Source organism: Erythrolamprus reginae, chromosome 1, assembly GCF_031021105.1.
Source record: "Erythrolamprus reginae isolate rEryReg1 chromosome 1, rEryReg1.hap1, whole genome shotgun sequence".
Taxonomy (NCBI): Eukaryota; Metazoa; Chordata; class Lepidosauria; order Squamata; family Dipsadidae; genus Erythrolamprus; species Erythrolamprus reginae.
Genome location: NC_091950.1, coordinates 415,323,045 through 415,346,463, shown reverse-complemented (window position 1 = coordinate 415,346,463; position 23,419 = coordinate 415,323,045). Strand labels below are relative to the sequence as shown.

Genomic DNA, 23,419 nt, shown 5'->3' with positions numbered 1-23,419 from the left:
CTTTAAAGGTCTCGTCCAGTGCTAGGATTCTGTGGCTAAGCTTACACAACTGGTTGGTTACAAATCTAGTCGCCACAAGATTCACATAATCTACTTCTCTGGGTTAGTGAAATCCTTGCTTATATTTTGGGTGGTTTCATTCATTTGCTTTGCGGTTGTTGTGGTTAGCTCTGGCCCAGCTCCTGCCCCAAGGACTGTGGATGTGGGGGAGACATCCACATGCCGCAGGCCTGTTTTGCTCCCGGTGGAATCTGCTGATGAAGGCTCCTCTGACCAAGAAGACATGAGTGACAGGGAGGAGGAGAGTGTGGCAGACAGCTCAGAAGGAGATCAATTATCTCTCTCCTCCTTGGATTCGGAACAAGAGTTAATGATATAGCCACGCATGAGGAGAGCGATGCATAGGCAACAACAACTGAGAGATTATTATCAAAGAAAATGAGGCCACCTGTGGTTGGGTGGGGCTGTGGTAATTAGTGAGGCTGCTATAAATAGCAGCCTGTGGGTTTGGCCATTGTGGAGGATTATCTGATCGTTGTGTTTCGTGCCTGCCTTGCTGACTTCAACCTTTGTGTGCTGATTTTTCCCCTCTTTGAAACTAAACCAGAACAAAGTGTGTTTCACTTTGTGAAAGAAGAAGGACTGTGAATTGCCTCACAGCTGCAAGCTAAGTATCTCAGAACTGATAAGGGACTTGTACAAATTACCAGTTTGTTTGGAGACGAGTGCTCTTTGCTATACCAAAAGAGGGCTTGGGTTAAGTGAATTTTCATTATAAAGAACATTGTTTTGAATTTTCAAACACGTGTGTGTCTGAAATTTGTACCTGTGAATTTTTGGGAAGATTCTGCCAGAGAGCTCGACAGAACAGCGGTATTGTGCAAACCTTCAAAAACTGGCTAATTGTATTTATTTATTCATTTATTTAAATTTATAAGCTTGTCGTATGAATACAGTCCGTGACCATACTGTTCAATCTCTCACGACAGGTGTCTCAATTCTTGGCAACTTTTAAGATTTATGGACTTCAGCTCCCAGAATTCCTTAGTCAGACATGTTGGCTGAGGAATTCTGGGAGTTGAAGTCCGCAAGTCTTAAGAGTTACCAGGTTTGGAGTCCCCCTGCCTTATAAAATAAGTATAGCGAACGAAGAGGGGGAAATAAAACCCGACAGCAAAATGTAAAGAGAGATTGCAGAAAAGGGAGAAGGAGAGAACGAAAGTGACCGCTCTACTTGCCTTGCTCCTTGAGTTTACATTTAAGAGGCAGACCCCACAGGCCAGATCCTGAGCATTTTTAATTCCTGGGCGAAGCATGCAGGAGGAGAAATCCAGTGAATTTTCATCCGGCTGCAGAGAGAAAAGAGGAAAACCTTAGCATTTCTCAGGGGAACAAAGAAACGCCTTCTGCCGCACGAATCCCAGCGACCGGTTAGGTCCCACAGAGTTGGCCTTCTCCAGGTCCCGTTGACTAAACAATGTAGTCTGGCGAGTCCCAGGGGAAGAGCCTTCTCTGTGGCGGCCCCGACTCTGTGGAACCAGCTCCCCCCAGAGATTAGAACTGCCCCCACCCTCCTTGCCTTCTGTGAACTCCTTAAAACTCACCTCTGCCATCAGGCATGGGGGAATTGAGGCATCCCCCCCTCCCCCGGGCCTATACAATTTATGTATGGTATGTCTGTGTGTATGTCTGGTTTAATAATGGGGTCTTTTAATGTTTTTTTAAATTTATTAGATTTGTTGTGAATTGTTCTATTGTATGTTGTGAGCCGCCCCGAGTCTACGGAGAGGGGCGGCATTCAAATCAAATCAAATCAAATCAAATCAAATCAAATCAAATCAAATCAAAAACAAACAAACAAACAAAACAAAACAAGCCAATCAAACTTTTATTCTAGTGCAGCCCCTTCTGCTTGGAAGCCTCTGTGCAGGAACTGCGCAGGATACCAGTCCTCAATGGAAGGCAGGTTGGCAACAACTGTTTTTTCTGCAGTTCTTTTGAAGGGAATCTCCAAACCCTTTTGACATCTCTGTCTTTCTCTCTCTGTGTATCTCTCCCCCTCACTCCCTCCCCATCTCTCTGTATCTCTCTGCCCTGGCCGCTTCTCCAACCCTCACCGTTGCCCTGACCTTCCTAGGACAGGACGGGAGTGACTGGGAGGGGAGGGCAGAGGGCGGAGCCAGCCAATTATTTATTATTATTATTATTATTATTTATTGGATTTGTATGCCGCCCTTCTCCGTAGACTCAGGTCGGCTAACCACAGTGGTAAAAACAACATGTGACAATCCAATACTAAAGCAGCTAAAAACCCTTATTTTAAAACCAATCATACATACAAACATACCATACATAAATTGTAGAAGCCTAGGGGGAAAGAATATCTCAGTTCCCCCATGCCTGACGACAGAGGTGGGTTTTAAGAAGCTTACGAAAGGCAAGAAGGGTGGGGGCAATTCTAATCTCTGGGGGGAGTTGGTTCTAGAGGTCCGGGGCCACCACAGAGAAGGCTCTTCCCCTGGGTCCCGCCAAACGACATTGTTTAGTTGACGGGATCCGGAGAAGGCCCACTCTGTGGGACCTAATTGGTCGCTGGGATTCGTGTGGCAGAAGGTGGTCCCGGATGGGAATCACCAGATAAGGAGCCACAGCAGTGGGCGGGCGCATTTGGCTCTGGAGCCGCAGATTGCTGACCCCTGCTCTAGCCATTGTTCAAAAGCCCCTTACCGTTAACGCTGCGAGTGACATGAATCCAATCAGGTTATTCCACACTTTATCGATATCCTTCAAGAGCAGTTGGAGTTTCTCACTGCAGACGGCAGTGGCTTTGATGCCCAGCTCCACTCGCTTGGTGACTCGATAAACCTCAACAACCCCTAGGAAGAATTTGGGAAAAGAAATAAGGAAGAGACACACTAAGAGGTCAGACGAGCTAAGGAGGATCTGTATTTCGCTGCGTATGAGACACAGTCTTAGCTCAGGAGGCATTGTGACTGAAAGAGAACTGAGCTGAGTCTAACTTTGGACCAGGAGTCACTGCTCACAGTCGCTCATGCCCTCACCACCTTAAGGTTCGACTACTGCAATGCTCTCTACATGGGGCTACCTTTGAAAAGTGTTCGGGAACTTCAGATCGTTTAATGCAGTTTAATGTTTCCAAATGTAAAATAATGCACTTGGGGAAAAGGAATCCTCAATCTGAGTATTGCATTGGCAGTTCTGTGTTAGCAAAAACTTCAGAAGAAAAGGATTTAGGGGTAGTGATTTCTGACAGTCTCAAAATGGGTGAGCAGTGTGGTCGGGCAGTAGGAAAAGCAAGTAGGATGCTTGGCTGCATAGCTAGAGGTATAACAAGCAGGAAGAGGGAGATTGTGATCCCGCTATATAGAGCGCTGGTGAGACCACATCTGGAATACTGTGTTCAGTTCTGGAGACCTCACCTACAAAAAGATATTGACAAAATTGAACGGGTCCAAAGACGGGCTACAAGAATGGTGGAAGGTCTTAAGCATAAAACGTATCAGGAAAGACTTAATGAACTCAATCTGTATAGTCTGGAGGACAGAAGGAAAAGGGGGAACATGATCGAAACATTTAAATATGTTAAAGGGTTAAATAAGGTTCAGGAGGGAAGTGTTTTTAATAGGAAAGTGAACACAAGAACAAAGGGGACACAATCTGAGGTTAGTTGGGGGAAAGATCAAAGGCAACATGAGAAAATATTATTTTACTGAAAGAGTAGTAGATCCTTGGAACAAACTTCCAGCAGACGTGGTTGGTAAATCCACAGTAACTGAATTTAAACATGCCTGGGATAAACATACTGTATATCCATTGTAAGATAAAATACAGGAAATAGTATAAGGGCAGACTAGATGGACCATGAGGTCTTTTTCTGCCGTCAGTCTTCTATGTTTCTATCGTGCAGAATGCAGCTGCGAGAGCTATCGTGGGGCTTCCAAGATCTGCCCACGTTTCGCCAACACTCCGCGGCCTACACTGGTTGCCAATCAGTTTCCGGTCACAATTCAAAGTGTTGGTAATGACCTATAAAGCCCTACATGGCATCGGACCAGAATACCTCTGGGACCGCCTTCTGCCGCACAAATCCCAGCGGCCAATCAGGTCCCACAGAGTTGGCCTTCTCCAGGTCCTGTCGACTAAACAATGCCGTCTGGCGGGACCCAGGGGTAGAGCCTTCTCTGTGGCGGCCCCGGTCCTCTGGAACCAACTCCCCCCGGAGATTCGAATTGCCCCTACTCTTCCCGCCTTCCGCAAGATGTTGAAGACCTATCTATGTCGCCAGGGATGGGAAGAATAACTACCTTTTCCCTCCACCACCACCTTCTTTCCTGACTGTAATACATGAGAATGGTATGATTGTGCAGTAATGATTGTTTTTAATATCTATGGGTTTTAATTTATTTATTTATTTATTTATTCAATTTTTATGCCGCCCTTCTCCTTAGACTCAGGACGGCTTACAACATGTTAGCAATAGCACTTTTTAACAGAGCCAGTGTATTGTCCCCACAATCCGGGTCCTCATTTTACCCACCTCGGAAGGATGGAAGGCTGAGTCAACCTTGAGCCGGTGATGAGATTTGAACCGCTGACCTTCAGATCTACGCTGCGCCACCCCGGCTCAGTTATATTGGATTTGTACTCTGTACATTGTATTGTTGCTGTTGTGAGCCGCCCCGAGTCTTCGGAGAGGGGCGGCATACAAATCTAGTAAATACAGTACTTAAAATACTTAAAACTTGTTTTTATATAAACTAATTTACACACTGGAAATCTCTTCAATTGTGTCTGAAGACTGATTGGTAACCAATGCAGCTCATGGAGCATTGGTGTTATATGCTCGCGCAGCTGCATTCTGCATTAATTGTAGTCTCCAAACATTCTTCAAGGGTCGCTCCATGTAGAGCACATTGCAATAGTCGAGCCGCGCGGTGATAAGTGACTGTGAGTAAAGACTCCCGATCCAAATAGGGTCTACAGTGTTGCTTCCCATATTAGTTCTCTTGTAGTTACTGTTAGCAGTCATAAATCAAAGCACCATGTGACCAGCCAAGTTAACATATTTTTCGGAGTATAAGACACACCTACCCTGTTTTGGAAGTAAAACAAGAAAAAAAAATCTGCCTCTGCCTCCCAGCAATTTGCCTCCTGGCAGCAAACAGAGAACAGCCTGTTTCATTTTCATTTTCAGCACAGTCCGATTAGGCACGGCTTAGCCAAAGGGTGCAGGAGGAAGTGAACCGCCAGCAAGTTAGGTTAGAACCAGGGGTGGGCTACTGCCGGAATGGGGGAGTGGGAAATGCAGTGGGGCTGCGAAAATGGAGGTCCACCCCAGAGCACCCAATTTGCACTGAAAGATGTTGAAAGAAAATGCAGGGTGTCCTGCATAAGTAGCCTGCAAAAGTAGTAAAAATTTTGGTAGCCCTTCACTGGTTAGAACCCACCCCTGGTTGGGGCAATAGGCTGACTTTGTAAACCACTTAGAGAAGGGTTGTAAAGCATTATGAAGCGGTCTATAAATCTAAGCGCTATTGCTATTGCCAGAAACTGGAAGTAAATACCAAAAATAGAATAGAAACATAGAAACATAGAAGTCTGACGGCAGAAAAAGACCTCATGGTCCATCTAGTCTGCCCTTATACTATTTTCTGTATTTTATCTTAGGATGGATATATGTTTATCCCAGGCATGTTTAAATTCAGTTACTGTGGATTTATCTACCACATCTGCTGGAAGTTTGTTCCAAGGATCTACTACTCTTTCAGTAAAATAATATTTTCTGCCAATACAATACTCAGATTGAGGATTCCTTTTCCCCAAGTGCATTATTTTACACTATAAAACAGAAAAGATTTCTTTATTGGCCAAGCGTGATTGGACACACAAGGAATTTGTCAAGAATCATAAGGTGCAACACTTAAAAACTGGCAAAAAAGTCATCAATTGTGGCTGGATAACCACAGGATGCTGCAAAAGTCCATAAAGATGATCCATTTGTCAAGTGCACCAAATGTGAATTTTGAGTGTGTGGCAGATGTGTTTTTGGTTGTTGCAGCCCCAAACGGTTCTTAAGCGGCTGGTGGAGGACTACCTGCAATTATATTACCGAGATATCAAATAAAATTATACCTAATAAATATTCCATTCCCTGCACAGACTGGATGACTTCAGTACATACAGAAGAACTGCTGATCCCATTCAGGATGTCGTTCGCTTTTTTGATGACCTATTGGAGGAGAGGTTCATTTTAGCACAGGGGTGGCAAAAGTTACACATTCAGCTGCTGAATTCTATCCCATTTTCATCCTCCATCGCTATTTTACATCACTCTTCCCCCAACTTTATAACTGTTGTGGTTAGCCTCAACAGTGGCGACAATATAAAACAACCAGTTGAAGTTAATTGTCCAAACTATTCTCGCTGCTCTATAGAGGTCATGGCCAAGCTTCCCCATTTCGAATCACCAAGTAACACCTACATAAAAGGAAAGTTATTCAGGTATGGTAGATGGTGGTCAGTTACTTACCTGCAGCGCACTTTCCAAGCACCTCTGCCATTCGTAGGCATATCTCTCACTTTCCTAGCGGGAGAAAGTAAAAGAACCAACATGGAATGATGTTTTATGAGTGATTTTTCTTTTTTCCCTGCACCGGATAGCCAAATCCAGATGTGGAAGACTAGAAACTTTTTCAAATTATCCTTCATCTACAACACAAAAATTTGGGAAGGAAAGCTGTGGGTCTCTTCCCACCCAACAGTGTAGGGTCTCCTTTTTGAGCATGTGTGTGACTGTGTGTGTATTGGACTAGATGACCTATATAAGGTCCCTCCCAACTCTGTTAATATGTCTGTTTAAGTTGTGAAGATCAAATAGGGTGTTTTGATCACTATCCACTAGCAAAACTGGTTACCCCCTACTGTCATTTTGGAAGTGCATTAAACAGGCTGGTTCCAAAGAATGTTTGGTGTGTATGTTGCCCCTTGATTGGAAAATAAGTTTGAGCATGGGCTATAATAATAATAATAATAATAATAATAATAATAATAATAATAATAATAATAATAATGGCAAAGAACTGGTGGGATCATAAGCCCGAAAAAGTGGTCAAAAATGAGCAAGCAAAACTACTGTGGGACTTCCAACTTCCAACTGACCGAATTCTGAAGCATAACACACCAGACATTGTGATCGTGGAGAAAAAGAAAGTATGGATCATCGACATCGCAATCCCAGGGGACAGCAGAATTGAGGAGAAGCAGCTAAAGAAATTAGTGAAATATGAAGATCTAAAAATAAGCTGCAACGACTCTGGCATAAGCCAGTGAAAGTGGTCCCAGTGGTACTTGGCACGCTGGGCGCAGTGCCTAAGGATCTCAGCGGACATTTGAAAACCATCGGAATTGACAAAATCTCCATCTGTCAATTGCAAAAGGCCACTTTACAGGGATCGGCAAACATAATTCGCCGCTACGTCCCATAATCCTAGGTGCTTGGGAAGCGCCCGACTGGTGATGAAATACGAAATCCAGCAAAGTGATCTCGTTTGCTGAGTTGTATTGACATAATAATAACAACAACAACGACAACAAGCTCTCTATTTATATATAAGTGGATATCTTGGTGATTCCTTGATTAGGCTGTTGATTAGAATAGAATAGAATAGAATATAGAATAGAATAGAATAGAATAGAATAGAATAGAAGGGACCTTGGAGGTCTTCCAATCCAACCCCCTACTTAGGCAGGAAACCCTACATTACTTCAGACAAATGGTTATCTGACATTTTTAAAAAAAATTCCAGTATTGGAGCATTTAAAACTTCAGGACGCAAGCTATTCCACTGATTGTTTTAACTGCCAGGAAATTTCTTCTTAGTTCTAAGTTGCTTCTCTCCTTGATTTGTTTCCACCCATTGCTTCTTCTTCTACCTTCAAGTGCTTTGGAGAATAGCTTGACTCCCTCTTCTTTGTGGCAGCCCCTGAGATACTGGAACCCTGCCATCAGGTCTCCCCTGGTCCTTCTTTTCATTAAACTGGACATACTCAATTCTGTCCACAAGGATTTTTGCCCTTACCTGACCTTGAAGTTTGGCACCTGCTTAATCAAGCAATTGTGTTCAGCACAGGTGCCCCAAGCCACAACCCTTTTGTTGGGTCTCCCCTTACCTCGACTTCCCCAGTAAGGTCTTTGTACTTGTCTCGGATGACTGGCAGGGAAGGTTTCTCGCTCAGTGTGTTTGATCGATCTCTGAAGGGCTGTTCCACGGGTGGCAAAGGGGAGGAACCCAAGCTCAGGGTCCTTTTGTGAGAACCTGGAAGGAAAAGCAGGTATTAAAGGGGTGGTGAGATTAGGGTGAGCACAGATAGTCCTTGACTTACAACCACAAGAAGCAACGGATGGAAACCAACCGAAGGGAGAAGCAACATTCAATGTTGAATGATTGGTTTGATAGGTTTTCTTTTAAATGAATTTAATGTTTGTTTTAATGTATTATTAATTGGATTCATATTATTGTTCTGTTTTTGCTGAAACGTGGCCTCCAGGAAGGACGTCTTCGTGACGTCAAAGCTCCGCACATGGAATTCCCTATTGGGATTCCCCACCTCCGTTTCAGCCTCCAGATCGACTGAAAACGCCGCTGCCGATTGCAAAAACGGCACTCTGCCAGGCGCCGCCACCCAGCTGTAACCTTCTGAAACAGCTGGGCGCTTCTCGGCAGCCTCCAGAACCCGAACCCGAACTTTTGATGAACTTCTGGGTTCGGCGTTCGGGAGAATGCCGAGAAGCCCCCAGGCTGTTTCAGAAGGTGACATCCGGGCGGCGGCGCTTCTCGGCGGCCTCCCGAACCCGAAAAGTTCGGGTTCGACAGAACGCCAAGAAGCCCCCCGGCTGTTTTAAAAGGTGACATCCGGGCGGTGGCGCCCAGCGGAGCGCCATTTTGCGATTTCCCCCCCTTGCACGCATTAATCGCTTTTACATTGTTTCCTATGGGAAACATTGTTTCGTCTTACGAACTTTTCGCCTTACGAACCACCTTCCAGAACCAATTAAGTTTGTAAGACAAGGGATTACTGTACTGCCTAAGTCAAAAAGAGGGCCCTGAAAATATTTACTGACCTCTTGCATCCTGGACATAAATTATTTCAACTCCTAGCCTCAAAACATCGCTACAGAGCACTGCACACCAATGCAACTAGACACAAGAACAGTTTTTCTCTCCCGAACGCCTTTGTTCTGCTAAACAAATAATTCCCTCAACACTGTCAAACTATTCACTAAGTTTGCACTACTAGTAGTTTTTTCTCATCGTTCCTATCACTCATCTCCTCCCACAAATGACTGTACGACTGTAACTTGTTGCTTGTCTCCTTAAGATTTCTATTAATATTGTTTCCTGATTGCTTATTTGACCCCTATGACAACCATTAAGTGTTGTACCTCATAATTCTTGACAAATGTATCTTTTCTTTTATGTACACTGAGAGAATAGTGTTAGTACGTCTCGGTGCAGCTAGGCTACAAAACCTTCGACACACGCTGAGCAGAGATTAAGGAAGAGTAACAACACAGACTTAGTATCCTGAATAAGTATTATTTACATATATACATAAAGCAGAAATAATCTACAAACCGCACATAGCAAGCACTAAGCAAAATACACTCCCACCTCAAGGTAAAGACAAAAAGTGAATGAGCCATCCAGCATCATCCTCAGGAGAGAGTACTGGCGCCCTCTTATGGCTAACTAGCCAAAGTCCTTAAAAGTGATATTACAACCGTAAATGTAATAAAATACAATAGGCAGTTTAACAGACATGGCAATCCCAAATAACAGTATGTACCATGTACTAACACATAGGCACGAAAGACAAGTTCCATGTGTGTCCAATCACACTTGGACAATAAAGAATTCTATTCTATTCTATTCTATTCTGTTCTATCCTATCCTGTTCTGTCCTATTCTATCCTATCCTATCCGATCCTACCCTACCCTATACATCCGGAACCGCCTTCTATCGCACGAATCCCAGCGGCTGATAAGGTCCCACAGAGTTGGCCTTCTCCGGGTCCTGTCGACCAAACAATGTCGTTTGGTGGGCCCCAGGGGAAGAGCCTTCTCTGTGGCAGCCCCGGCCCTCTGGAATCAACTCCCCCCAGAGATTAGAACGGCCCCCACCCTCCTTGTCTTTCGCAAATTACTCAAGACCCACCTTTGTCGTCAGGCATGGGGGAGTTAAGATATTCCTTCCCCTAGGTCATTACAAGTTATGTATGGTATGTTTGTGTGTATGTTTGGTTTTTATAATAAGGGTTTTTAGTTGTTTTATTAAATTGGATTGTTACGTGTTGTTTTTTATCATTGTTGTTAGCCGCCCCGAGTCTGCGGAGAGGGGCGGCATACAAATCCAATTAATAATAATAATAATAATAATAATAATAATAATAATCCAATCCTATCCTATCCCATTCCATTCTAGGTGAGACTTATACTCAACCCACAGTGGTCCTTGACTTACAACAGTTAATTTAGTGACCATTCAAAGTTACAATAGCAGTGAAAAAAGTGACTTAAGACCATTTTTTACACTTATGACCATTGAAGCATCCCCATAGTCATGTGATTTACTTTCGGATGCTTGACAACTGACTCACTTATATGATGGTTGTATTGTCCCAAGCAGGGGCAGGTTGCCATTACCGCTGCTACTGGTATGCTGCGTGTGCAACTTTACATCTCTTGTGTGTGTGCGCCCCAGTGTGCTTTTGCTTCTGCACATGCACAGAAAGCAAAATCTTGCGAGGGGATGTGTGCACGAGAGAGATTTTGGTGATTTTTTTTTTGCTTCCACGCATGCACAGAAGCAAAAAAATCACCAAAATCTCCTTGTGAGATTTTGGTCCTGCACATGCACACAAAGCAGAAATACACTGGGACGTGCACACAAGAGAAGAGAGGCTACATATGCAGCACAACATTCACTACCGGGGCGTCGTCCTCTACTGCAGTGTTTCCCAACCTTGGCAACTTGAAGATATTTGGACTTCAACTCCCAGAATTCCCCAGCCAGCATTCGCTGGCTGGGGAATTCTGGGAGTTGAAGTCCAAATATCTTCAAGTTGCCAAGGCTGGGAAACACTGCTCTACCGTATCGGTAGCAACCAACTATTGGGCCTAAAGTCATGCGATCCCCTTTTGCAACCTTCTGACAAGCAAAGCCAAGGGGGAAACCAGATTCACTTAACCACCTTGTTAATAATTTAAGAACTGTAGGGATCCACTTAACAAATTATTTTCGGGACCGTCTTCTGTCTCATGTATCCCAGCAACCAGTTAGGTCCCACAGAGTTGGCCTTCTCCAGGTTCTGTCAGCCAGATAATGTCGGCTGGCGTGGCCTAGGGGAAGAGCCTTCATTGTGGTGGCCCCGGTCCTCTGGAACGAACTCCCTCCGGAGATACATACTGCCCCCTTCCTCCTGGTCTTTCGTAAAGCTTTAAAAACCTACCTCTGCCAGTGGGCATGGAGGCCATGAGTGATGAGATTGTCTCCGGCCGATACTAGATATGATTGGATTGGATGAATGTGTGTGAGTGTATATGGGATCTTTTAAAATGTGGTTTTTTAGTAAACTTTTATAATTTTTATAGTTACAGTGATACCTTGTCTTACAAACTTAATTGGTTCTGGGACGAGGTTCTTAAGGTGAAAAGTTTGTAAGATGAAACAATGTTTCCCATAGGAATCAATGGAAAAGCGATTAATGTGTGCAAGCCCAAAATTCACCCCTTTTGCCAGCCAAAGCGCCCGTTTTTGCGTTGCTGTGATTCCCCTGAGGCTCCCCTCCATGGGAAACCCCACCTCCGGACTTCTGTGTTTTTGCGATGCTGTGGTTTCACTGAGGCTCCCCTCGCTGGGAAACCCCACCTCAGGACTTCCGTTGCTAGCAAAGTGCTCATTCTTGCGATGCTAGGATTCCCCTGCAGCATCGAAAAACACAGAAGTCTGGAGGTGGGGTTTCCCAGCGAGGGGAGCCTCAGGGGAATCCCACAGAGCAAAAATGGGTGCTTCGCTGACAATGGAAGTCCGGAGGCAGGGCATCCCAACGGTGGCGGTGGGTTTGTAAGGTGAAAATAGTTTGTAAGAAGAGGCAAAAAAATCTTAAACCCCGGGTTTGTATCTCGAAAAGTTTGTATGACGAGGCGTTTGTAAGATGAGGTATCACTGTATAGATTTTTTGTGTATTGTTATATTTAATGTTGAAGACCCCTGAGTAGTCTCAAGAAGAGTGGCATAGAAATCAAATAAATAAACAAACTAACAAATAAATAAACAAACAAACGTGGTGAGAAAAGTCGTAAAATGAAGCAAAACTCACTTAACAAATTTCTCACTTCACAACGGGTTAAGTTGTGGTCGTAAGTTGAGGACTACCTTTAATTTACAACCACGATATCTGCATGGCTTCTCACCTTGAACCGAGAGGTCAAAAGTGGCCAGCTCGCTTTTGATCATTTCTTCACTGGATTTCATTTTCCCTTGGGAAGTCGCCAATAAAAAGTCAAATTTGCTGATCTTTGGTTTTTCACCCTGGAACTCTCCAAAGTCGTCAAAGACTTCTTTGCCAGCTTCTGCGGAGACCGGGGCCGAGTCGGCCTCTTGAGGTAGGCCTGTGGTTTGTCTCTCGCTCCCACCGTCCGGCGGTCGAGCGAACTCCCCAAAGTCTTCGATTTCATCCTCGCTTTGGTCCACAGAACGAGGGCTGGAACCTTGGAAGTTTGCAAAAGGCGAGAACTTCACGTCTTGGGGAAGAGGAGCATCCTCGTTCGCGAAGGTTGTTACCTTGGAAACGGTGGTCACGGTGACATTTTCGGAGCTGCCGAAAAAGGTCTCTTTCTTCTGAAGGATGGAGGTAGCTAAGGAGGCTTCATTTCCTGCCAGGGGGGAGAAGGGGGTGGACTTTCCGCTCTGATAGAAATCTTCTTTGTCAGACCAGTCACAGCTTGTTGGGAAGCTACTGAGAAGAGAACCGCTGCTGTAAGTTCCAAGCGGGACACACTTCAAGTCATCCAGATCTAAAACAAAAAGCAAACAAACACCCAAAGAGTTACGGCAGCGTTTAACAACATTAAAAATTCAAAATGCTCTACCCTCCACATCGTCAAAAAGAATCCTAACCGCACATACAAACTGAATAAACAATCTCTCACTGCTAACCCGCATTCTGTAAAAGACCTTGGAATACTAATATCGAATGACCTACGTGCTAAAGCCCACTGCAACAATATCGCCAAAAAAGCCTCTAGAGTTGTTAACCTGATCCTACACAGCTTCTGCTCAGGCAATCTCACTCTACTCACAAGAGCCTACAAAACTTTTGCCAGACCCACCCTAGACTACTGCTCATCTGTCTGGAACCCATACCACATCTCAGACATCAACACCCTTGAAAATGTCCAAAGATATTTCACCAGAAGAGCCCTTCACTCCTCCACTCGAAACAGAATATCCTATGAAAATAGACTAACAATCCTGGGCCTTGAAAGCCTAGAACTACGGCACTTAAAACACGATTTGACTATTACCCACAAGATCATATGCTGCAACGTCCTACCAGTCAATGACTACTTCAGCTTCAACCGCAATAACACAAGAGCACGCAACAGATTCAAACTTAATACGAACCGCGCCAAACTTGACTGTAAAAAATATGATTTCAACAATCGAGTTATCGAAGCGTAGAACTCATTACCAGACTCAATTGTGTCAACCCCTAACCCCCAACATTTCTCCCTTAGAATGTCCACGATTGGCCTCTCCAGGTTCCTAAGAGGCCAGTAAGGGGCATACATAAGTGCCTTTCGTCCCGTCCAATTGTCTTTCCTTTCTTTCACCCATCTTATATATTCTCTTCCTTTCATATATCCTCTAAGCTCACTTTCACCCTCTTTTATATTATCACATGTCTATTTTTCTTCCTATGTATTTGTGTATTGGACAAAGGAATAAATAAATAAATAAAATAAATAAATAAACAAAGAGCCACAAAGGGCCTAACCGGAAGCCCCTATTGTTTTTCGCCCTCCGGGGGCTACAGGAACCCCCTACGCATGCGCGCAATCCAGTATCGGATTGCTACCTGGGACACACCATACTGCTTGCCGGTAGTGGAAATGGAGCTGTATATGCAGTTCGGTGTCGCTGGCATGCGTGGCCCAATGAGATTTTGCTTCTGCGCATGAAGCCAAATCTCATGAGGGGATGTGCATGAGAGATTTCGGCAATTTTTTTTTTTTAAAAAAATCTTTATTAAATTTCTGCAGATAAAAACAGTCAAAATAAACAAAGCATACAAAGAAAAAATAAGAAAGAAAGGAGGAAAAAGAGACATAAAGTCAGCGTAGAGCAATGTTTCCCAACCTTGGCAGCTTGAAGATATTTGGACTTCAACTCCCAGAATTCCCCAGCCAGCGAATGCCACGAAGACCTGGCTTTGCCAACAGGCCTGGGAGGCCATGTCCCAAATTGTATGAATGCTTAGTATGAATGTTGGGTTAGTTTATTATGTTTATTAGGGTTTTAATTTAATGGTTTTATAACTTAGAATCCCACCTAGGTTAAGGTTCATCTTACCCCACACCCACAAGTTCATTCCTGCCAGCGGAATGAGACAGAGACAGGAGCCCCCTTCCCAGCAGGGGGATATACCAGTGAGGAGGATGCATCCATTGGTTAACACCCCTTTGCCTGCCGCTTTGCCTGCTGCAGCCTCCCCTGGTTTGCCCGGCCCATCTTCCTTACAGGCAAAATATGATGGGTGTCCGAAGAAACTTAATTACTTTCTCTACAGAGCTGGAGCATTTGTAAGGCAACATGGCATTTTGTTTCTAACAGATCGCGAACTGATTCAGGCCATCTCTGACGCTTTAAATGAAGGGGAAGCAGCTGAGTTTATAGCTGAACTCCTGAGCTAAATGATGTGGCAGGATTTGTTGAGTTAATGAGATTTCAAGACGTTGCAAGCCAGGTAGAAACTTCAGATCGTGCAGAATGCAGCTGCGAGAGCAATTATGGGCTTCTCTAAGTATGTCCATGTCACACCAACACTCCGCAGTCTGCATTGGTTGCCGATCAGTTTCCGGTCACAATTCAAAGTGTTGGTTATGACCTATAAAGCCCTTCATGGCACCGGACCAGAATATCTTCGGGACCGCCTTCTGCCGCACAAATCCCAGCGACCGGTTCGGTCCCACAGAGTTGGCCTTCTCTGGGTCCCGTCGACTAAACAATGTCGTCTGGCGGGACCCAGGGGAAGAGCCTTCTCTGTGGCAGCTCCGACCCTCTGGAACCAGCTCCCCCCTGAAATTAGGATTGCCCCCACCCTCCTTGCCTTTTGCAAACTCCTTAAAACCCACCTCTGCCGTCAGGCATGGGGGAACTGAAACATCTCCCCCTTGCCCATGTTGTTTTGGTGTTAGATTGATTGTGTGCTTGTTTTTTAATATTCTGGGGTTGTTTTTTCTGAATTTTTTAGCTTAAAATTGTTATTGGATTGGTGGGTATTGGATTTGCTATTATGTATTGTTTTTACATTGTTGTGAGCTGCCCCGAGTTTGCGGAGAGGGGCGGCATATAAATCCAATAAATCTAATCTAATCTAATCTAGATGTAGAAAAGCAGATTGGTTTGCTAAAACAAGCAGGTCGACCAGTGAAGGAACTGGTGTGGGAATTCAGAAGAGCTGCTGGTAATTTAAGAGACTGGCCCGAAAGATTAGAAACATAGAAACATAGAAGTCTGACGGCAGAAAAAGACCTCATGGTCCATCTAGTCTGCCCTTATACTATTTCCTGTATTTTAATCTTAGGATGGATATATGTTTATCCCAGGCATGTTTAAATTCAGTTACTGTGGATTTATCTACCACGTCTGCTGGAAGTTTGTTCCAAGGATCTACTACTCTTTCAGTCAAATAATATTTTCTCATGTTGCTTTTGATCTTTCCCCCAACTAACTTCAGATTGTGTCCCCTTGTTCTTGTGTTCACTTTCCTATTAAAAACACTTCCCTCCTGGACCTTATTTAACCCTTTGACATATTTAAATGTTTCGATCATGTCCCCCCTTTTCCTTCTGTCCTCCAGACTATACAGATTGAGTTCATTAAGTCTTTCCAGATACGTTTTATGCTTAAGACCTTCCACCATTCTTGTAGTCCGTCTTTGGACCCGTTCAATTTTGTCAATATCTTTTTGTAGGTGAGGTCTCCAGAACTGAACACAGTATTGCAAATGTGGTCTCACCAGCATTCTATATAGCGGGATCATAATCTCCCTCTTCCTGCTTGTTATACCTTGTTATACCTCTAGCTATGCAGCCAAGCATCCTATAGATATTATTAGTCCATACTTTTAAAAATGCTCTTGACCCAGAATTAAGAAGGGCATGTGAAATCCGGGGAATCCCTTGGGCCATCCAGAATTGGTACGCCACGGCGATTACTTTGGATGAGGTGGTTCGCACTGAAAAGAAACCACCACCACCCTGGGCCTCTAACAAACCTCCAGGATGCCGCCCTTTCCTTCGCCAGCTGGGCCCTTCTCGTTCAGAGTCCATGAGGGGAGTAACCTGCTACCGGTGCGGTAAACAAGGGCACAGAGCGTCTGAGTGCCTGGCACCAGCCCCCCTCTCTCTCCCAAGAGCCAAACCTCACGCAACGGTAAGGAAAAGACCGGGAAGACCCTCTGAACCAGGGAGTTGGGCTTTTCAAACAATGGAGCTGTTCCCCCCTGAGGATACCCCTGGGTCCGAAGAAGCCATCCCTTCAGGAACCAGCCCCAACTGGAACGAAGAACCGGCTGGAGGAGACGACCCAATGGTGAGTGAACCCATTCCCCCATTCCTCCTTAAGGCGAAGATTAAAGTCACTCACGCCCTCATCACCTCGAGGCTCGACTACTGTAACGCTCTCTACATGGGGCTACATTTGAAAAATGTTCGGAAACTTCAGATTGTGCAGAATGCAGCTGCGAGAGCAGTTATGGGCTTCCCCAAATATGCCCATGTCACACCAACACTCCGCAGTCTGCATTGGTTGCCGATCAATTTCCGGGCACAATTCAAAGTGTTGGTTATGACCTATAAAGCCATTCATGGCATCGGACCAGAATATTTCCGAGACCGCCTTCTGCTGCACGAATCCCAGCGACCGATTAGGTCCCACAGAGTGGGCCTCCTCCGGGTCCCGTCAAATAAACAATGTCGGTTGGCGGTCCCCAGGGGAAGAGCCTTCTCTGTGGCGGCCCCGACTCTCTGGAACCAGCTCCCCCCAGAGATTAGAACTGCCCCTACCCTCCTTGCCTTTCATAAACTTCTCAAAACCCACCTTTGTCGTCAGGCATGGGGGAATTGAAACATCTCCCCTGGGCCAATATAATTTATGCATGGTATGTTTGTAGGTATGTCTGCTTAAAAATGGGGTTTTTAAACTATTTAAAATTTTAAATTGTTTATTATTAGATTTGTTATGAATTGTTTTATTGTGTTGTGAGCCGCCCCGAGTCCACGGAAAGGGGCGGCATACAAATCTAATAAATAATAATAATAATAATAAATAATAATCACCACGGGGGAGGAGGGGGAAGTAAAGGCCCTGCTAGACACAGGATGCTCCAGATGTCTAATCAGCAAAGCAGTAGTGGAAAAATTAAAAATCCAAACCAAACCTTTAGCTAAACCCATCCGGTTCCAACAAGTGGATGGTTCCCTGGTAGGCGGGGTGCCGGCCACGCTCCTGACAGAACTAGTTGAGTTACAAATAGGTCGACACCGTGAGTTCCTGCGGTTCATAGTCACCTCCCAAATGTCAGAAGCCTGTGATCGGGTCCAACATTAGGCCATGTGCACAGCCGCCTTTTCCCCCCCTAGTGATTCAGGGAGAGACTCACTATGAAGTCAAAATAATTTTAGATTCCCGCATTTTCCGAGGAAAACTGCAGTACAGTAGTCCCTCGCTATACCACGCTTCACCTACTGCGGCTTCACTTCATCGCGGGTTTTCAAGAAATATTAATGAGAAAAATCATTTGCGGATCTTCGCTGGTTCGCGGGTTTCTGAGGAAGTCGATCGGCAGATTTAAACAGCCCACGGAACTCGATCGGCAGGTTTTTCAAAAAATATATATCTAAAATTGTAAATACTGTATTTAAATACTGTATCTAAAACAAATACTATGTGGGAAGGGTTTATAAACACTTAAAACAATGAAAACTTACTAAACAATTACAATATAAATACTTAAATAAGCACTATCAGTCGATAAATTCCCCATCGCGGATTTCACCTATCGCGGCCGGGTCTGGAACGTAACACCAGCGAAAGGTGAGGTCTTACTGTACCTGATTCATTGGAAAGGGTATCCCCAGTCGGAAGCAACCTGGGTTAAGTGCCGGGATGTCAAAGCCGATAGATTAATTAAACGGTTTCATGAAACTTACCCAACTAAACCGCAATGTCTTAACTGATACTAATCCCTATGTGTTTATTCTAATTTTCCAGGAGATGGCTCTTTGTGAAGGGGGGCCGCCTGTCAGGTCGAAGTCTTCATGTGGAGTTAGAGAGTTCAGCCTGACACAATACAAGGGGGGATGGGAGGGGTAGTGAGTAGTCAGAGGGGAAAGTTACTAGACACAACCAAAGATTCCTTTCTCCAAGCCAAGGCCACCGCTTGTTCTGCCTCAACTGAAGAGAAGAGGAAGTTGATAAGCCCCTGCACACAGACTGGCTCTCGTGATGAACTTGTGGGTGTGGGGGATGGAAGAGGTATCATCAGTACGCTGATGATACCCAGCTTTACATCTCCACCCCATGTCCAGTCAACGAAGCAGTGGAAGTGATGTGCCGGTGTCTGGAGGCTGTTGGGGCCTGGATGGGTGTCAACAGACTCAAACTCAACCCTGATAAGACGGAGTGGCTGTGGGTTTTGCCTCCCAAGGACAATCCCATCTGTCCGTCCATTACCCTGGGGGGGGGAATTATTGACCCCCTCGGAGAGGGTCCGCAACTTGGGCGTCCTCCTCGATCCACAGCTCACATTAGAGAACCATCTTTCAGCTGTGGCGAGGGGGGCGTTTGCCCAGGTTCGCCTGGTGCACCAGTTGCGGCCCTATCTGGACCGGGACTCACTGCTCACAGTCACTCATGCCCTCATCACCTCGAGGTTCGACTACTGTAATGCTCTCTACATGGGGCTACCTTTGAAAAGTGTTCGGAAACTTCAGATCGTGCAGAATGCAGCTGTGAGAGCAGTCATGGGCTTACCTAGGTATGCCCATGTTTCACCATCACTCTGCAGTCTGCATTGGCTGCCGATCAATTTCCGGTCACAATTCAAAGTGTTAGTTATGACCTTTAAAGCCCTTCATGGCACAGGACGAGAATATCTCCGAGACCACCTTCTGTCGCACGAATCCCAGCGACCGATTAGGTCCCACAGAGTGGGCCTTCTCCGGGTCCCGTCAACTAAACAATGTCGGTTGGCTGGCCCCAGGGGAAGAGCCTTCTCTGTGGCGGCCCCGACTCCCTGGAACTAACTCCCCCCAGAGATTAGAACTGCCCCTACTCTTCCTGCCTTCCGTAAACTCCTTAAAACCCACCTTTGCCGTCAGGCATGGGGGAACTGAAACACCTCCCCCGAGCATGTACAATTTATGCATGGTATGTTTGTGTGTGTGTTTGTTAGTAAAATGGGGTTCTTTTTAAATATTTTAAATTATATTTGGATTTGTCATGAATTGCTGTATCTTGCTGTGAGCTGCCCCGAGTCTGCGGAGAGGGGCGGCATACAAATCTAAATAATAAATAAAATAAATAAATAAAAGATGAACCTTAACCTAGGTGGGATTCTGGGAAGTACTCAGAATCGGAATGACAATGGCGTAGCTAACATGGTTCTGTTAATAAATCAAGCTCTGATTGAGAGAATTGGACTGGGACTTGTTTTATTTCTCAGATGCTATTTAGAACACTGACAAGATTATTTTTTTTAAAGAAGGGAAAAGGTACGCATGGAATATCCAGAATAAACAACCTGCAGGATTGACGTTTGGTTCTTCAGCATTAAGATCTAGTGTTTTGGCTCAGTTCTGATCAGTTGCCTTATTCAGGACTGTCCAACCTTCATAAGACTGGTGGACTTCAACTCCCAGAATTCCCCAGCCAGGCAGCATATCTGGAATAAACAACCTATAAGACTGACGTTTGGTTCTTCAGCATTAAGAATTAGTGTTTTGGCTCAGTTCTGCTCTTTTGCCTTATTCAGGGTTGGGAAATTCTGGGAATTAAATTCCACCAATCTTAAAGCTGCCAACATTGGAGACCCCCTGGCCTTATGTGATAAAGAGATCTGGGATTTCACTGAGCTAAAATCCTCAACGATGTACAGTGGTACCTCTACTTAAGAACGCCTCTACTTAAGAACTTTTCTAGATAAGAACCGGGTGTTCAAGATTTTTTTGCCTCTTCTCAAGATCCATTTTCTACTTAAGAACCCGAGCCAGGAAATTTGAGACCGGCACAAAGGCCCAGCCAGTTTCCTGCCATTCCTCCTTTAATCCCGGCCATCTGGGCTGCCACAGGAGCCTTTTGGTGGCGCTTAAGGAGGCTTTGGCAGTCCAGAGTGAAAGAAGCATTTTCCTTTCGCTGGGCATTTGGAGAGGGAATAAACATCTGCCAGTGCCCAGAGAAAAGAAGCGCTCCCTTTGCGCTGGGCAGCCGAGGAGTCACCACAGTGAAGGAAAAGCGCCGGCTACAAAGTGAGTGAGCAAGAGGAGAGGGGAGCCCTTCAGCATGGGAAGGAAGAGGAAGCAGGTAGCAGCAGCAGTAGCCAGTGTATGGGAGGCAGCCTCACACCGCGTGTATGGGAGGCATGTGCTCCTCCTCGCCGTCTCAGAGTCCCTCTTTTTTTTTTAAGCCTTAAAGTTTTGGATTTTTTTGATTCCCCTCACCTCACCTTCTTCCTTTGGGAGCGACTGTCCTCCCCCTCTTCTTCTTCCTCCTCCTCTTCTTCCTCCTCCTCCCACCCAAATTTTGAGCTTTTATTTAGAGCTTTTATTTCTTTCCTAATGGGTTTGCACGCATTATTTGCTTTTACATTGATGCCTATGGGAAAAATTGCTTCTACTGTACTTAAGAACGTTTCTACTTAAGAACCTGGACACGGAACGAATTAAGTTCCGAAGTAGAAGTACCACTGTATCTTTCTTTCAAATAGGGAGTCTCCATTTTTACTCAAAAGCTAAGTGGGGGAAAACGAATGCATACCGACTGAGAGATTGTATGTGGAATATTAATTTCAGGGGGTGGCGCAGCATCGGGGGGGGGAATGCACGCATGCGCAGTGGTCGTGGGCATGGGAGGGACTGAATTATTGGTTTGGGCACTCAAACCCATGCTTTCAGCACCCAAGGGAAAAAAGGTTCGCGATCATTGGTATACGCTTTCCTCCCACGGCAGGAGGTTAGACTAGAAGACCTCCAAGGTCCCTTCCATCTATTCTATTTCTATTCTATTCTAATTCTATTCTAATCTATTCCTAATCTATTCTATTCTTATTCTATTCCATTCTAATTCTATTCTTTTTCTATTCTAATTCTATTCTAATTCTAATTCTATTTGTATTGTATTCTATTTCTATTCTATTTTAATCTAATTCTATTCTAATCTATTCCTATTCTATTCTTATTCTATTCTATTTCTATTCTAATTCTATTCTAATTCTATTCTTTTTCTATTCTAATTCTATTCTAATTCTATTCTAATTCTAATTCTATTCTATTTCTATTCTATTCTAATTCCATTCCATTCTCCCATTCACACTCTCACAGATTTTAGGTTGCTTATTCTGGATATTAGCTGCCTGGCTGGGGAATTCTGGGAGTTGAAGTCCACCAGTCTAAAAGTTGCCAAAGTTGGACAGCCCTGAATAAAGCAACTGATGAGAACTGGACCAAAACACTAGTTCTTAATGCTGAAGAACCAAATGTCAACCCTTCAGATTGTTTATTCCAGATATTCGAGGTGTTCACTTAACAATTGTGGCAACAAAGGTCGTAAAAGGAGGTAAAACTCACTGAAGAGCTGTCACACACAGTCAGCAACAGAAATTTTGGGCTCAATTGTTGTCCTACCTCAAGGACTACGCATGATATTAACTAAAAGCTTAATAGCGCTCCCAGAGTTTCTATAGCATCAAAGAGCGTGGTAGTTAATCATTTCCTTTGTTTACACAGAATAAGAAGGGGAAGGAGGACATTTAAATAACTATGTGATTAAGTTTAAAGGTGCTAAGTATCAGTTTAAAGGAAGCTTCCTCTTATTGTTGATTCATAGCGCTTCCAGCTACTCCAGGTGTTTTTCTTATTTAATTAGCTTATTTTTCTGAGCTAAGGGAAGGAAAGAGGGGACAAGAAGGGCCACGGAGAGTCCTCGACTTACAACCACTCATTTAGTGACCGTTTGAAGTTTCAAAGGCAATCAGAAAAATGCTTTTCTGAGTACCACTGCAGCATCCTTGAGGTCACGTGATCAAAATTCAGACGTTTGGGCAACAGACTTCTATTTATGACCTTACATTGTCCCGGAGTCAACTGATCACCTTTGGGACCTTCTGACAAATAAAGTCAATGGGAAAACCAGATTCGCTTAACAACTGTTGCTATCTCACTTAATAATTGCAGTGATTCACTTACATTTAATTTAATTGACTTCTATGCGATCGGCTCACAGTCACTCATGCCCTCATCACCTCGAGGCTCGACTACTGTAACACTCTCTACATGGGGCTACCTTTGAAGAGTGTTCGGAAACTTCAGATCATGCAGAATGCAGCTGCGAGAGCAATCATGGGCTTTCCCAAATATTCCCATGTTACTCCAACACTTCGCAGTTTGCATTGGTTGCTGATCAGTTTCCGGTCACAATTCAAAGTGTTGGTCATCACCTATAAAGCCCTTCATGGCACCAGACCAGATTATCTCCGGGACTGCCTTCTGCCACACGAATCCCAGTGACCGATTAGGTCCCACAGAGTTGGTCTCCTCTGGGTCCCGTCAACTAAACAATGTCACTTGGCGGGACCCAGGGGAAGAGCCTTCTTTGTGGCGGCTCTGACCCTCTGGAATCAGCTCCCTCCGGAGATTAGAACTGCCCCCACCCTCCTTGCCTTTCATAAACTCCTTAAAACCCAACCTCTGCCGTCAAGCGTGGGGGAACTGAAACATCTCCCCCTGCCTATGTAGTTATTTGTGTATGATATGACTGTATGTATGTTTTTATATACAGTATTGGGTTTTTTTGTTTTTTAGACTTTTTAAATGTATTATTGTTATTTTAGATTCTA

The 23,419-nt window shown here is 44.6% G+C and overlaps 1 protein-coding gene across 3 annotated transcripts in view; it reads right to left on the bottom strand.

Annotated features, from left to right (window-relative positions):
• SYNRG (synergin gamma) overlaps window positions 1-23,419 on the bottom strand; it is a 98,182-nt gene that overhangs the window by 1,650 nt on the left and 73,113 nt on the right. For 2 of the 3 annotated variants that reach the window (XM_070735285.1, XM_070735286.1), the window contains 6 exons: window positions 12,495-13,097; window positions 8,191-8,336; window positions 6,551-6,604; window positions 6,154-6,250; window positions 2,728-2,876; window positions 1,239-1,349 (listed from right to left, as the gene is read on the bottom strand). In XM_070735285.1, the coding sequence (XP_070591386.1) occupies window positions 1,239-1,349; window positions 2,728-2,876; window positions 6,154-6,250; window positions 6,551-6,604; window positions 8,191-8,336; window positions 12,495-13,097 (1,160 nt within the window). Of the gene's footprint in view, window positions 1-1,234; window positions 1,350-2,727; window positions 2,877-6,153; window positions 6,251-6,550; window positions 6,605-8,190; window positions 8,337-12,494; window positions 13,098-23,419 lie in introns of all 3 variants that reach the window. The other variant, XM_070735283.1, reaches the window with a different exon arrangement.